The 17,513-nt window shown below is 38.4% G+C and overlaps 1 protein-coding gene across 1 annotated transcript in view; it reads left to right on the forward strand.

The window, feature by feature from the left end:
* ABHD3 (abhydrolase domain containing 3, phospholipase) overlaps positions 1 to 14,861 on the forward strand; it is a 60,355-nt gene extending 45,494 nt beyond the window's left edge. Inside the window, exons 5-9 of the mRNA XM_055417114.2 lie at positions 4,813 to 4,925; positions 8,717 to 8,890; positions 11,240 to 11,288; positions 11,368 to 11,533; positions 14,007 to 14,861. Of these exons, the coding sequence (XP_055273089.1) occupies positions 4,813 to 4,925; positions 8,717 to 8,890; positions 11,240 to 11,288; positions 11,368 to 11,533; positions 14,007 to 14,185 (681 nt within the window). The 3' untranslated portion in view covers positions 14,186 to 14,861. The remainder of the gene's footprint in view (positions 1 to 4,812; positions 4,926 to 8,716; positions 8,891 to 11,239; positions 11,289 to 11,367; positions 11,534 to 14,006) is intronic.
* Positions 14,862 to 17,513: the final 2,652 nt, after the last annotated feature.

The raw sequence follows: 17,513 nt of genomic DNA on the forward strand, positions 1-17,513 counted from the left end.
TGGGTTTTCTTCGCATTCCGCTTCCACCATGGGAGCTTGCGCTGAGTTGGGCTCCCGCTTTGCTTGGCCTCCTCCTTGTGGGGAGCTGCACCGAGGTTGTTTCAGCCAGGTTAAATGCAAGTCACGGCACCATAGATGTTCAGTTCAGTTCAGTCGCTCAGTCGTGTCCGACTCTTAGCGACCCCATGAACCACAACACGAAAGGCCTCCCTGTCCATCACTAACTCCCAGAGTTCACTCAAACTCATGTCCATCGAGTTGGTGATGCCATCCAGCCACCTCATTCTCTGTCGTCTCCGTCTCCTCCCACCCCCAATCGCTTCCAGCATCAGAGTCTTTTCCAGTGAGTCAACTCGTCGCATGAGGTGGCCAAAGTATTGGAGTTTCAGCTTTAGCATAAGTCCTTCCAATGAACACCCAGGATTGATCTCCTCCAGAGTGGACTGGTTGGATCTCCTTGCAGTCCAAGGGACTCTCAAGAGTCTTCTCCAGCACCACAGTTCAAAAGCATCAATTCTTTGGCGATCAGCTTTCTTCACAGTCCAACTCTCACATCCATACATGACGACGGGAAAAACCATAGCCTTGACTAGAGGGACCTTGGTTGGCAAAGTAATGTCTCTGCTTTTTAATATGCTATCTAGGTTAGTCATAACTTTCCTTCCAAGGAGTAAGCGACTTTTAATTTCATGACTGCAATCAGCATCTGCAGTGATTTTGGAGCCCAAAAAAATAAAGTCTGACACTGTTTCCACTGTTTCCCCATCTATTTCCCATGAAGTGATGGGACCAGATGCCATGATCTTTGTTTTCTGAATGTTGAGCTTCAAGCCAACCTTTTCACTCTCCTCTTTTACTTTCATCAAGAGGCCTTTGAGTTCCTCTTCACTTTCTGCCATAAGGGTGGTGTCATCTGCATATCTGAGGTTATTGATATTTCTCCCGGCAGAGTGTGTAATTTCCTCGGTTCTGTCTCATCACAACAAAAATTTGAAGCGATGGACGTTAAAGCCCTCATCACGTGTCAGATCTCAGTGTTGCAGCTCAGTTTTATTTAGAAAACAAATGCAAATACATCCTCGAGGTGTGAGAGCATGCCAACCCAAAAGATGTGAAGTGCAGAGAGAGTGCATGCGGGAGAGAGAGAAAAAGAGCATGTGCTCTCGGGAGAGAGACCCCAGCCCTTTGGCCCCTCTTGTTATATGTTTTTTCCTCCCCCTGGGCCTGCCCTATGTAAACTGGGCTAACAGGAGTGCTGTTTGTTCTACCTGAGGTCCTCACTCCGGTCCTCAGACCTTCCCTTGTTCTATTTCCGCGGGCTTTTCCCTTCCTTGTCTTTCAGCCACCACCATTCTGGACTCCTTTTTCCTATTCTAACTACCTAACATTTACAGACTGGTTCCAAATAGGAAAAGGAGTACGTCAAGGTTGTATATTGTCACCCTGCTTATTTGACTTATATGCAGAGTACATCATGAGGAACGCTGGGCTGGAAGAAGCACAGGCTGGAATCAAGATTGCCGGGAGAAATATCAATAACCTCAGATATGCAGATAACACCACCCTTACGGCAGAAAGTGAAGAGGAACTAAAAAGCCTCTTGATGAAAGTGAAAGAGGAGAGTGAAAAAGTTGGCTTGAAGCTCAACATTCAGAAAACAAAGATCATGGCATCTAGTCCCATCACTTCATGGGAAATAGATGGGGAAACAGTGGAAACAGTGTCAGACTTTATTTTTTTGGGCTCCAAAATCACTGCAGATGCTGATTGCAGCCATGAAATTAAAAGACGCTTACTCCTTGGAAGGAAAGTTATGACCAGCCTAGACAGTATATTAAAAAGCAGAAACATTACTTTGCCAACCAAGGTCCGTCTAGTCAAGGCTATGGTTTTTCCCGTGGTCATGTATGGATGTAAGAGTTGGACTGTGAAGAAAGCTGATTGCCAAAGAATTGATGCTTTTGAACTGTGGTGCTGGAGAAGACTCTTGAGAGTCCCTTGGACTGCAAGGAGATCCAGCTAGTCCATTCTAAAGGAGATCAATCCTGGGTGTTCATTGGAAGGATTGATGCTAAAGCTGAAACTCCAATACTTTGGCCACCTCATGCGATGAGTTGACTCACTGGAAAAGACTCTGATGCTGGAAGGGATTGGGGGCAGGAGGAGACGGGGACGACAGAGAATGAGATGGCTGGATGGCATCACCGACTCAATGGACATGAGTTTGAGTGAACTCTGGGAGTTGGTGATGGACAGGGAGGCCTGGCGTGCTGTGATTCATGAGGTCGCAGAGAGTCAGACATGACTGAGCGACTGAACTGAACATTTTCATACCAGCGTTATTGGTTTCCAACTCAGTGTAATCCATTGGGAGAAAAACATTAAGGGAAAAAGAAGCTCCTATCTCTGAGGGTCCCAGATAATCGATTTGCTTATTAAATATCTCATGGAATCCTAGTGCTTTATGAGAACTAGTTTACTCACTACAAACATAAACCCTGAGCTTTGCTACTTTGTGACTTTTGGCAAATTACTCAACTTTACCAAGCTTTGGTTTTCCCACTTGTAAATAAGGAAGCAGCTGCTATCCACAGGCATTCCTGGCACTAAGATCCTAATAATTTTCCCTAGGCCATTTTTATCATACCCTAACTCTGTGTGTGCTTTTCTGGTGGCTCGGTGGTAAAGAATCCGCCTGCAGTGCAGGAGATGTAGATTCAATCCCTGGGTCAGGAAGATCCTCTTGGAGAAGGAAATGGCGACTCATTCCAGTATTCTTGCCTGGAGAATTTCATGGACAGAGGAGTTTGGTGGGCTACAGACCATGGGGTCACAAAGAATCAAGCATGACTTAGAGATTAAACCATCACCACCAACTCTGTGTGTATGTTCATGTATCTGTGTGTGCAAGTGTGTATACACACGTATACACTTTCTTTACTTGAAGCCTTCATAACAAGAATATGTGTTGGTAACTGTTTATATTAAATAATACAGAAATTTTAAAGCTATGCAGTGTGAATAAACACAAATACAATAAAAATGCTAAAGAAGGATATCTTTTTCACCTGAATTCTTGTGACAAATTCTACAGTTACTATGAATAAGCATGATAGTAGACATTGGTCTGTTTAGATTTTACATTGAATTTGTGCCCCTCAAATGCATTTAATCACAAAGTATTTTTGGAAGTATCTCAGCTTCATCGTGTATTAGCTGTTCATGAGTTTACAGGAATTATTTAACCTCTCTAAACTCAATTTTATATTAATAACTCAGTTTCCTAGATATAATAGGATCTTCCTTGGGGTTTTGTGGGCACAAATTTAATTATTCAATAAATGTTAGCCATTGTAAATACTGTCAGGTTAACATTTGTCTTTTGGAGAGTTTTATATTTGCAGATCTCAAAAAGATGGTAATAGGCAATAGGAGTGTTTTAACCTTGAGTTTAGTTGGAGGGATCAGTGAAAATTGCAGTTTTCTCAGATACACATTAGTGATTGAATGGTGGGTGACACATAACCTTCCAGTCATATTTTATTGGAATATTACCATCCGGGTTGTACGGATAACTGGTTTTGGCATTTTTTATTAGGGCAATGTTACCTGATTTATCTCTTTGTTGTTAAATTTCTAGTTATTTTATCTCATGCATACTTTATTCACGCATACACTCTCACATACATTGTACAGACAGGATTGCCCTCTGCTCCCAGCTCTCAAATAAAGCATCTGTGAAGCTTTTCTGCTGGAAACAGAGCCCTTATTGATGGGGTTCACATGAAAATCATTTGTTTTAATGCATTATGTATTGAGGCATAATCAGCTTTACATATTTTAACATTTTAAGTGTCTTGTTTTCAGTGTAGCGCAGCTGGGGTTATATGGAGTGTTATTGAAAAAGAAAATATCTAATTAATAAAGCAGACTGCATGTTCTTTAATCTAGAGTGAAGGCAGTGTCAGAAAAAAAATTACACTCCTTCATTGGTAGACAGCACTCAGGTTATACCTGAGCAGAAAGGAGTTACGGTTTAGATTTTTTTGTGGATTATTGAAAACCTTTTTTGTTTGCTTGATTGTGTTTTTTTTTTTTTTAAATAAGAATTACTTTGGGGCTTTCCTGGTGGCTCAGTGGTAAAGAATATGCCTGCCAGTGCAGAGGACAAGGGTTTGATCTGTGGTCCAGGGAGATCCCACATGCCATGAAACAGCTAACCCCGCACCCACCCCCTTCACCCCCCTACCCCCGCTGCAACCACTGAAGCCTGCATGCACCTAGAGCCTAGCTAGAGTAGCCCCTGCTTGCCACAACTAGAAAAAAGCCTACGCAGCAATGAAGACCCAGCACAGCCAAAAATAAAAATGAATAAATAAAATTATATATTAAAAAAACAATTGCTTTGGCTTTGTCAGGCCTAAGTTGTTGTTGGTTTCCTATAAAAAAGTGTCATTCTCCACTTTTTCTTCCTAAATTGACTCTATTCTCTAGTTAGAGACACATTTGGATAGAGTACTGCATATCTATCTAATTTAAGGTATTTATATTGGTCTTGTTCCATTTCCCTCCAGGCTTCCTTGTGTGATCAGAGTCTTTGGTTAGTGCCAACTCGGGTAGTACTGACTCTAAATGGCATAAATTTGAACTGCAAGACAGAAAATTGAAAATTATCCTGACTCATATAGTATGTGCAAACAAAGGTCATTTTCTCCTAGTTAATGACTTTTTGCTCTTTTTTACATTTCTGTGTTATACAAATGATTCCCCTCCCAGTTTTAATTTTTGTGCTCTACCTGTCGTTGCTTGCAGACGCCAAGGACTTACTGTTGTTCGAACACTGAAGACTTGGAGACAGTCATTCACCACGTCCACAGTCTGTACCCTTCTGCTCCATTTCTGGCAGCAGGAGTGTCAATGGGAGGGTAAGATTTTTCCTTTCTAAAATGTCCTAGAGGGAAGTGGTCCTAGTGCCTGCTTCTTTCGGATGACCATAAGCTACATGGGCATTTAAAAGCAAATGCTTTGTGTTTCTCATATTTCATCACATGTGGTTGGATGAAAATGTTGTTGCTCAGTCGTGTCTGACTCTCTGCGACCCCACAGACTATATGTAGCTCACCAGACTCCTCTGTCCATGGTATTCTCCAGGCAACAATACTGGAGTGGGTTGCCATTCCCTTCTCTAGAGGGAATCTTCCTGACCCAGGGATTGAACCCGGGTTGCCCTCATTGCAGGTAGATTCCTTACCATCTGAGCCACCAGGGAAGCCTAGCCTCATTTGTGCTAATTTTATTGTGTTTTTTGTTGTTGTTGTTGTTGTAATAGTGAACTTTAATAAAAAACAAAATTTTTATTATATGGCATTTTGCTGTGCTTAGAGGACCTAAACCATTGTCCAAAATCAGCAAACACATGGAAACAGAAAATATTTTTGTCTTAATTTTATTGTCAATTTATCTGTCAATATTCAAAATGTCTTGGGAGCATGCTTACTTGAAAATGAACAGCTTTACAAATGATAGGCTCTGAAAGTTTGGCTCTAACCATAGTTTTTTAGATTCTGATAAACATAAAACTAAGAAGGAAAGAATACGTTTCTTACATTAGCATGGAAGGTCGGACTTGACCTACTAAAAAGGAAGAAATCTGAATCAGTGCAGAAAACCGAGACAAAATCTGTGAATTGTGCTTAAAGGAAAGTATTTCACTTTTTCCTTTGCCCCATAATGAGAACCTTAAAGGACAGGGTGGCAGCTGAACTTTCTTCCCTTAATCATATAAATTCTTGAATTTTTAAAAAGCCAGACTTTACGTAAACAGGCCCTGATTCTTTATTCAGAGGCTCCTGGGAAATGCCTATTCTTGTCGAGCTGAAGTCTCAGTGCCTGAAGGCAGAACTTGACCATTAGCCTTTGCAGCTGGTTGCATATTAATGTCTTGTAAATTGTTGAAAGGGAAGTCCCCTTTCTAGTTGCCTAGCACCATGACGTGTTCCCAAGTGGGTTTACCACTCTGGGATGTGGTTTACAGCTTGACACATTTTTTTCCTTTTGGAGATGCAGCAGACAAAAGCATCTAAGACCCTTATGCCCAGACTGGGTAATCCCCATGCCTGTTATGCGTGGGGCCAAGCAGTGGTTTGAGCCAGGACTAAGTCTCACCAAGGAATCCACGCTGCTCGAGACCTGGTCACATTCCATTCTCCCAATGGGTTCCTAGACTAGCTTTAAAAATGTATAGAAATTTCCAAGTATATATGAGTAGAAAGAGTATAATGATTCCTCATATATTTTCATCACCCCAGCTTCAATGACTGTCAATTCAAGGATAATCTACCCTCCATTCCCTCTCAACTCTGATTACATTAAAATAATTTTCAGACATCATTTATAGAGATTTATGTGTCTCTGACAGGTAGAGTCTCTTAAGAAACAATAACAAAGCTAACAGTAATTCCTAAATGTCATCAAATATTCAATGTCAGTATTTCATTTCACTGTCAATCTGTTGGCTAGTTTTTACAGTTTGTTTGAGGCATGAGCCAGATAAAGTCTACATATGGGCAGATTATGTCTCTTAAATCTCTTAATCTGCGAGTTCTTTATCTTTTCTAGCTGCCTTTTTTTTTCTTGGTGAAAAAATGGAGTCTTTTTCTTATCAAAGTGACACAGCCTTTTTATGGAGTAATATCTTGATGTTATTTTACTCCTGAATAATAACTAAGAAGCGTCCCCACCTGCTCAGTCACAGCTATTCCTGCTCCTATGAGGTTCGTTTCTAGCTCTTTCAACTTGCCCATTACACCAGCCTCACAGAAACCTCTTGACTGCCAGCCAAAGAATTGGGCCACCACAACTAGACACTGGAATGACCCCTTTGCAGGAGAGAAGCATTATCCCTTAACTGGCTTAGGGAGCCATGCACTATAAAAAAAGGAATGCAGTCATTATGAAGAGTTGTTCTCAGAAGGGAAATCTCCAGCCTGAGGTCTCTGCCCTGGATCAGGAAATCACTGAAGGAGATTCTGACATGATGGAAATGCCGAAGCTCTTGGTTTTTGGCATCTATCCAGCCTGCAGGTCACTCAGTCTATACCTGGGATGAATTTCAAAACAGTGTGGGAGCCATTTGTGTTTTTCTGCTGTAACATTTCCAATAAACCTCGTCCAACAATAGCAAAAATACCCAAAAAAAACAGCAAACCCCAAAATCTTCATTTTTGATCTAATATCTTATCTCATTCACCCTGTAAGCCATCTGGGTTGGAAAAAAAGAGAATGAGAGAGAATTTTTACTCATTTCAGAATCTGAGCAATTGGAAAAATAAAGGATGGAAGATAGGGGAAACAGAATTTATACTATTATCCTTTCTCTTAGTTGTCAATGTCAAACTTGGATTTCTGGTATACTGTGTTAAATTCCATTCTTGTCCCTTTTCCCAAAGTAAAACTAGAGTAGAATCAGGAAAAATGATAGAACAAAAGGAAAAGAGGAAAATGTGTGAAAGGAGATAAGGACAAACAGCAGGAGGGAGGAGGAAAAGAAAACAAGTGACTTTAGGGTTGATTGCTCTGCCACAATTCAGGAAGTCTAACTCTAGTCAAGGAGCCCTGAGACACTGCTGAAGGGAGCAAGGTGTGCATGTGTGCCAAGTTGCTTCAGTCATGTCCAACTCTTTGTGACTCCATGGACTACATATAGCCCTCCAGGTTCCTCTGTCCATGGGCTTTTTCAGGCAAGAATACTGGAGTGGGTTGCCATACCCTCCTCCAGGGGATCTTCCCGAACCCGGGATCAAACCTGCATTGGCAGACCAGTTCTTTATCATTAGTACCACCAGGGAAGCCCAGGGAGCAAGGACGCATAGACAGTTAGAATGGCCACCCAGACCAGTGACTCCGAATCTCGAGGTGACCCAGAAATCAATCAGAGTTTTTAAAACTCCTCAGGTGATTTCAGTGTGCAAACACATTTGAAAACCACTCCTTGTGATCTTTCACCTGTGCCAGGCATTTGCAAACCACAACCCGGAGGTCAAATCTGACTGACTGTTTTTGTGCAAGAGCTAAGAATGGTTATTATGTTTCTCAATGGTTGGAAAAGAAGAATTATTTCACAACATGTGAAAAGTATATGAAACTCAAATTTCAATGTCCATATATAATATTTTATTGAAATACAGCCATGTCCATTCCTTCACGCATGTTTTAAAATACAGTCACGGGGTTAAGTATTGATGGTTGTGACTGAGATTTTAGGGCCACCAGAACCCATTTGCTTTGTGGCCCTTTATAGAAAAAGTTTGCCTGAAACACTCCTCCCATAATAAGTTAAATACTCAGCTAGGGGGCAGGGGGGGCCAGGGAATTGCAAATTTTTAATAGACCCCAATATAATTTTCAAAAAAGAAAAAGAAAACCACTCTTACAATGGATTTTCCTGATGTTTTACCTCCAAGAAAGATACATGTTTAACTAACAACTGTATGCTTTGTCCCATTCTCAAATTCTCTATCCATATTTATCCATTCTCAAGATAAATATGTGAACAGAAGGAAAGAAAGAAGATATTTTCATGGTTTTCCAAGATAAAGGGGTTAGACACACTGGTTTATATGTTTTCTTCTCCGTAGTTAAAAGTCCACAATTAGAAATAGGATGTCTTGTGATATAGAACAAAGTCATCACTGTGTTTTGTTTTTCCTCATTTTAGAATGCTGCTTTTAAATTATTTGGGCAAAATTGGACCAAAAACTCCTTTGAAGGCAGCTGCAACTTTTTCAGTTGGCTGGAATACCTTTGCTTGCACGGAGTCACTGGAGAAACCACTGAACTGGCTGCTTTTTAATTATTATTTGACAACTTGCCTCCAGTCTTCCGTGAATAAGTAAGTCATTTTAAACACCTAGTGTCTCCAAATTTTTTGGAGTACGTGCCACAGTAAAATGTTTTAAAGGACAACACTGCTAATGTATATATATATTTGTTATATGCACTATTATGTTATATACTGTAACAAAATAATCCTTCTATTGTCAATATGTACAAAAATAAAAATATTTTATGTATAAGCTAAAAATATAGATAAGAGCTCTGATGTTTTCTTTCTGTACCATGATGTACCTTGTACAACCTCTAGTCTGTGTGCCCCATTTTGAAGATCACCATTTCGTCACTGTTCTAAATTATTCTAAAAGAATAAAAACATTAGTATTGAATGTGTTGAATAACTATGGGCTATTTCCCTCGATTTTCTACTTGTCGCTAATCTTACTAGTACCTAATTCTTCCCTGGGTAGTAACTAATGTGCTAAGTGTTTTCAGAGTTAAATAATATGTTTTTTAAAGCTTGTGTTATGAACATAGTATGTTTTAGAGGCTTAGGAGCATGCCCCTAAAATATGGATATTCTCAGCCCCCACAATTCTTAACATTACCAAACTATTATCTGTGAATTAGTTTTTTTCTGAAATTGTTTAGTTATCTTCTAACAGTTAAACAGTATGATAACAAAGAACATGGGATGTTTCTGTTTTTTATGATGATTGTTACTGTGCATTTTAAAGTGAATTGATGACTTTAAATAAAAAGTAAATTTGCACATAACTTAATTGAAAACCGTTGTTACCCTGAAAGTTGACATGAGACATTGTCAACTTTTTGGGGTGTTCCCAGGCAGTCTAGTGGTTAGGATTCTGGGCTTTTACTTCTGTGGCCCAGGTACAATCCCTCGTCAGGAAACTGATATCCTGCATGTTTAGTGGCACAGCCCAATTTTTTTTTTTTTTAATGAAAGACAACATATATACCTTAATTAAAAATTACTTTATTAAAAAAAACTTAACCTATTCTTTTTTAATTTTATTTTATATTTTTTTATTGGAGGCTAATTATTTTACAATATTATATTGGTTGGTTTTGCCATACATTGACATGAATCCGCCCCGGGTGTACATAAGTTCCCCCTCCTGAACCCCCCTCCCATCTTTTTTTAAATTAAAAAAAAAAAATTTTACATCACAGATGTTGACTATAAAATATTGCTAGAAATACTACAGAATCATATTTTTATTCATGGTCACTGAAATGGAGGACAGTAGCAAGAAAAGTGAAGTGAAAGATTTGGATTAGAATGTGGGTTATACAAAAAAAATGAACAACATTTAAAAATAGGTACACAAAAATATAAATCCTAATTTTCAGTACACCAATTTAAAGCGTACAGTAAATCTTCAGTTGATTTACCCAGTTTAGAGTTTCTGGCTTCAGTGGGGGCCTTTTTGGCCAAATTGGCTTCATAGCATCAGTGTGTAGGTACAGTTTGTTATGAAACAACACTTTTGTTTATTATTGCACAACTGGTTGCTTCTTCCATAATTAAGAAAAAAGTACCTTTAAAAAAATGTCCTCAGGTGCTTCATATACTGTATGGTATCACTTATGTGTGGAATCTAAAAAATACAACAAACTAGTGAATAAAACAAAAAAGAAGCAGACTTATAGATAGAGAACAAACTCATGGTTACCAGTGGAGAGAGGGGCAGAGGGAGGGGCAATACAGGGGTGGGGGATTTTTTAAAAGATGCAGGAGACACAGGAGACGTGGGTTCAATCCCTGGGTCCTGAAGATCCTCTGGAGGAGGAAATGGCAATCCACTCCAGTACCTTTTCCTCAAAAAATCTCATAGGCAGAGGAGCCTGCAGGCTACCTTCCAAAGGGTTGCAAAGAGTTGGGACACAACTGAGCACACACAGTATTATATATAATGAAATCATATGTCTGAAACTTTTCAAAATGGTAAAGCACTATAGAATTTAAAGACTCATTCAATAAAAGAAATAATCTTTAAAAAAAGAGTCTTCAGAACAATTACCAATATATTCCTGCTATATCTGATTAAGTAAATATTAATATTTTGTTGTCGTTAATCATTATTTAGTTGCTAAGCCATGTCCAATTCTTTGCAAACCCCTGGATTCCTCTGTCCATGGGATTTCCCAGGCAAGAATACTGGAGTGAGTTGCCATCCCTCCTCCAGGGGATCTTCCCGACCCGGGGATCAAACCCACATCTCCTGCACTGGCAGGCAGATTGTTTACCACTGAGCCACCAGGGAAGGTCAATAAATATTTTATTGAGTAACAACTTTATGTCCTGTGCTAAGTTACTTATTATTAGGTGTGTGTGAGATGGGAATGACCTTAATTTTTTTATTTTTGAAATTTTTTTTTCCAGGCACCGGCATATGTTTGTAAAACAAATTGACATGGATCATGTCATGAAGGTAGGAGAGAAACTTTATGTAATACTTTTATTTCCTCTTTTGATTCTAAGAACATATATAGTTGGTTTCTGTTTTTCAGGCTAAATCCATAAGAGAATTTGATAAGCGATTCACTTCTGTCATGTTCGGCTACCGGACAATTGATGACTATTACACTGATGCCAGTCCAAATCGTAGACTGAAGTCAGTAGGGATTCCAGTGTTGTGTCTGAATTCTGTGGATGATGTTTTTTCACCCAGTCATGGTAAATTAACATCTTTGTATACATTTTGACATGAATGAACTGTTTAAAAATAATGTTCTTTGTGGGAAAATACAATAATAAGAAACAAAATGTCACTCATATACTGTTTTCCACTGTGATAAACAGAAAAAAATAGCTTGATACTCATAATTTAGTATCTAAATGTTTCAGATCACTTTAAACATTTTCATATATTCTTCTCTAGTCTACTGTGAGAGCCTCAGAACAAATTATGGCTCTCAGTATTTTGCTTGTATTCATTCTTATAACCTTTCCTTCTATCTGTTCTTTGGACAGGCTATGTTACAGTATTTTTACCTCGAGAGTACATTGACATAGTTTGCCTTTTCTTCCTGAGGTTCTTATACAGAAAGCTTTGGAATATTACTCCCCTTTTAAACCTAGAAGAGAGCTTGAGACTTTATTAATAAGATGTCCTTGGATAACTCCATGAGTGTAGCACATTCAGACAATAAAGTCATATTTGAAGGGAAAGAGTTTTTTTTACCCCTGGATACTGTATAGAAGAAAATCATGCCCAAGTTAACTTCCTCACTCTCTTAATTCAAGATAAACAGAATTTTGTAACAAAGATATACATGCCTGTGTTCATACATTAAAGCAATGTAAGATGCCTATCAGTAATACCTATCTTAAGGATAAATAGATTTGACCTCTAATTTTTTTCTAATGAAACTTCGCAAAGCTTCTTATAAAACTTTTTCTTATTTCTCCCCTAAATACTTTAAAAACATTTCCCCCAAGTACTTTATTAAAATAAACTATTCTGAGTACAAACACAGCACATATGTATTGCCAAAATTTCATAAAATCCCCAAAGTTTTTTAAAAACTTTACCATCTCTCTAGGGGATATCATTGTGTGATTTATGATTAAATCAAAGTAGTTTTAGATGGCTGGAACTCTTGGCCTTTGACCACAAATCAGAAAATTAAACTGTGAATTTTTTTTTTTAGCCACGTTTTGCAGCCTTGTGGGAATTTAGGTCCCCAAACAGCAATTGAACCTGGGCGCTTGGCAGTGAGCACGTGGAGTCCTAACTACTGTACTACCAGGATATTCCCTAAACTGTGAACTTTAATATCAGTTGAATAACATGGAGATTGTTTAGCCTATTTTCATTGGATTAAGGAAGTCTAATATTTCTCCATCTGCTTTTATATTTCACAGGCCCTTCTCCCACCAACAAAAATTTCCCAGCATTTAACTTGTTTTGACCTTAGTTGAAGTTTAGACTCATTATTTCTTATTCTTTCCCAAGCCACACTGAAAATAGTGGACAATTGTCTGCATTCTGAGAGCACAGGCAGCCAACATCTTTCACATGACTCCCATGGCCCAGCCTTTTGTTCTTCTGACATGACTGTAACTATCAGTGTGTTAGAAAGTACTGAGTGTATCCAGAATGTGAAAGTGGGGCTCTTAATAATTCCATCAGGGACAAATGAAGCACTTTAAATCGAAGCCCTTAATGTAAGATGAAAAAGGAAAAGCAAAAATAGTATCAAGCCATTTCATCCGCCCTCCCCTTAAGTTCTCACATCTGATCCCAAGATAGATGTTCTGCTTTAGGTGTAGCTGGCTGGATAAGGATCTCAGTTCAGGACCCATTTAGGACAAGGACTTGGCTTCTTAGGCCTTGATTTAGGGTCTCTCGGTTTATTCTTCAAAGAATGTAGTGAAAGGTCGGTTTAGAGAATCACCTAAATAGGCAGTAGGGGTCCTGTGGCAGCCCTTTCTTGAACTGATCTCAGTTGTCCTACAGTAAAATTACCTTCCCTTCCATTGAAGGGTGTGGGGTAGGGAGAGCTTAACTATAAACAAAAATTCAGAGAAGAAAAAATATAATCACCAATGTTTTACCACCCAAAGATAAACGCTGTTACCACTGGGGAGTATTTTATGCCATTGTTTTTTTGCTATGTATGTATGTTTTTATAAATCGTTATCTATAACTTTGGATTCTTAACACAGCCACCAACTGGCCTCAGGAATCTAACTTCATGTAAAGTTAACCAAAGTCATACATAGTGAATTTGTAACTCTCACAAAGGTAATAAGATTTGTTTGTGTGTTTTCCCTTGGTGTAACACCTAAGTGGGAATCTTATAGCATAATGGAAGGATTCATCATTTCTTGAATTATTTAATTTCTCAAAAGAAGACTAGGCCTGTACTTTTGTTATAAACAATCGATTGATTCTTCCAAAAATGATGATCCAGTACATGAACGTGAACATGAACTGTTAGAAGAATATGGGTGGTTGCTATAAATTAGACTTATTTGATTAGCCACATTCATTATGAATATTTGTTTAATGGTATTTTGGTTTAAAATGATTAGAAATGATAAAGGTGCATACTTTTCCTAACAACTGTTAATATATATTTTTCTCTTTCCTTCCCTTCTCTTATCCACCCTCCTGCCTGACCATCCCCCATTTTTCATCAAGCTATTCCAATAGAAGCTGCTAAGCAAAACCCTAATGTTGCTTTGGTCCTTACTTCTTATGGAGGCCATATTGGTTTCCTGGAGGGAATCTGGCCAAGGCAGTCCACCTACATGGACCGAGTCTTCAAGCAGTTTGTGCAGGCCATGATTGAACACGGACATGAACTCTCAAGCATGTAGTTCTTCAGGTGCACTTTGTCTGAACTACCGTATATAAAGGCAGCTCAGCTGAGTGCATAACTCTTGACTACTGTATATAAAGCAAATAAGCCAGCAGGTGGTGAAGAGGTCCAGAATGACATGCAAAAACTACTTTTTTTGGAGAAACAAACAACTTTGTTGCAAGAAATAAAATATAGATTTAGATGGTAATTTAGGTAGATTTTATTTTTACTATGCCTTACCAAGTATGACCTTAAATAAAGTAGTACAAACATGGAATTGCACTTAACCAAAACTATGGTGTATGTAAAAAGATTTTAATTCCTCAGGGTTTTAATTTAGGCTAGTATTTTTTTAGATTACTTATTTTAGGTGATTTATCGTACTTTAATAATTGTAATAGGTCTTTGGTTATTTGAATATAAGTTATAAGTTGGCACATTCCTAAGGGTATTTATACCTAATGATGGTAACATGAAAACTGAAGATAAAAAACAATGTGTTAAATCTTTTATGTATCTTAACTTTGAAAGGCAAATGCAACGTTAGACAGACTTTACATGCTCTTTTACTCTGATAATATTAAATTAAGGCTGATATGTTTTATAATGATTATAGTTCACATGGTTATTTTTTAAATAGTATATGTGCATACATATATATCATTATATGAAATAAAGTCTACCATTTTAAATTGTTTGTGAGTTTTTATCCACAGAAAAGTAATCCCTAGAATGTAATTTATGATCATTTCATAAGTGTGTTAGTAACAAATATTAAAACTGTTTCATTTCACTGATTTCAGAATATTGGGCTCCCACCATTTGTTCCAATTAAAAGTACTTTCAGCTACAGGAAACCCATCTGACACTGATTTGGGAATAATAATATTTAATTATCTTGCATCACAAGAAGTTTCCAGGTAAGCAGGGCAGGGCTGATACAGATGTTCATCAGTGTCATCAAAAAAACAGGCTCTTTCTGATGCCATATCCCTGGCAGTCAGGATAGTTATCTCCTAGACACAAGATATAAAATGAACTCTAAAATTCAAATGTAAGCAAATGACTGTGATATACTCAAGCTGCTGCTGCTAAGTCGCTTCAGTCGTGTCCGACTCTGTGTGACCCCATAGACGGCAGCCCACCAGGCTCCCCTGTCCCTGGGATTCTCCAGGCAAGAATACTGGAATGGGTTGCCATTTCCTTCTCCAAATACTCAAGCTACCAGACCTTAATGTTGGGCTTCCCAAGTGGCACTAGTGGTAAAGAACCTGCCTGCCAATGCAGGAGACGTAAGAGACACAGGTTCAATCCCTGGGTCAGGAAGTTCTCCTGGAGGAGGGCATGGCAACCCACTCCACTATTCTTGCCTGGAGAATCCTATGGACAGAGGAGCCTGGCAGGCTTTAGTCCATAGGGTCGCAAAGAGTTGGACATGACTGAAGCAACTTAGCATGCAGACACAGATGGCAGCTCACACATCACATTTGTATTCTGAGAAGAAAAAGGCAGAAGGAGTGGGGCCAGACACATTAAAATAGAAGAGAGACCATGTTGAGGAATCTATCCTATAGAAAAACCAGCACAGGTATGTAAAGATATAGACTTGCTGCAGCTTTGGACATTCAAGTCTATATCTTTACATACCTGTGGAAGATCCCCTGGAGAAGGAAATGGTAACCCACTCCAGTATTCTTACCTGGAGAATCCCATGGACAGAGAAGCCTGGTAGGCTACAGTCCACAGGGTCGCAAAGAGTTGGACACGACTGAGCGACGGAACGGAACGGAACAGCTTTGGACATTCAGGATAACCTGTTTCGTAAGGGAATGGACAAATTATGACACATCCACATGGCAGGGCCATCAAAAATAATGAGGTGGCCCTATATGTAATAATTTATAAAGATATTTCTGATAGGTTATTTAATCTAAAACAATTTGATTCATATAGGGTCACATTATGAAAAAATGCAAACAAACTTTGTGGCCAGTCCAATATAAACAAAAATAAAATATAGCTCTACATGCATGCAATAGTGTGTGTGTTTTTGTGTGTTAATAGTAATGAAATGAGCATTTTTAAGTGCTGATGTGGAGGGTCACATTCTCCCCAGTATCTCCACACTCTAATATGCTCTGAGAAAGAAAGGCTGTAGTTTATTTCTACATCCCAAGCACTTAGCATATTGCCTGGAACAGAGCAGGTCAACAATAGCTAAATAACAGAGGTTTGTATAAGAATGAAAATACTACCTTGTAAGCCAGATCTCTGATTTGAAAAGTTAATTTGAAGTATACTCTGAAATTTTTTCTAGCCGTCTCCTCAGTTTCTGTTGGTTATTATCATCATTAAACATTTATTCAAAGCCTCACAGAGCATTGTTTTAGAAATAGGGATACAGAGGATACACTGGCTTTCTTTTTCTTTCATTTTTGACACTGTCCTACACTACACATTTTGTTACATCTTGAACCCAGTGCTAGCACATATATTTTGTTACAGATCCTCTCCAGCTGGTCCCCAAAAAGGCACCTTCTGCCTGGTGTCTTTTGAGCCAGAAGATCAAGACCAAGTGTGGTTCAGTTTGCTTCCAAAGAAAAGTTTTAGCCTTTGATCAGAGAGCCAAGAGATGCAGGTCCTGGCCCTGACGGAAGGGTACATCTTACATACAGATCAGGAGCTGGGGAGAGGAGGGGTTTTTGCAACCTCATTTCAAATCAGAACATCTATTAAAGCAGTGTCTGTGTCCCCTGCAGACTTCAGTGCCAAAATGGCAATAAAAAATCTCACTGTCGCTCTGAACCTAAGAAAGTGCTGGTCATGAGGTAAGCACCCTGCTTCTTGGAACTTAATTTGGAGTTAGTGAGGCCAACCTGCAAGGTCAGGTGATAAAGAATACTTAAGAAATATGCTATTTTAAATCCAGTTCTCACTTAAAAGACAGTTTTCAGTCCTAAACTTTTCTACAAACAGGCTAACATATACAACAGAAGCTGGTGTTTCTTGTCCTAAAATATGTTACTTGTCCCAATGATATATTGTTGATATCAATATTGATACCTAAAGAGGTAAAAATTGTTGTATATTTGATTTCTTTTAAATTTGATTTCTAATTATATATTTAGAATATACAATATTTATATATTTTATTTCTTGAATATATATTCAAGGCCTTGTGATTAAAAAAGTTTTTGCTTTGTCATATGCATTATCAAGCTGTGAATTATTCAACCGTGCTGTTTATTCTAAAATTAAGAGAAGCTTCTTCCAGTTCTATCCTTCAACCACTTAAATGTGGGAATTACTTTGAAAAATGTAAATGGTGAGAATTTGACAAAACT

Source organism: Moschus berezovskii, chromosome 28 (genome assembly GCF_049115385.1).
Source record: "Moschus berezovskii isolate FMDL1 chromosome 28, NW_MosBer_1.0, whole genome shotgun sequence".
Taxonomy (NCBI): Eukaryota; Metazoa; Chordata; class Mammalia; order Artiodactyla; family Moschidae; genus Moschus; species Moschus berezovskii.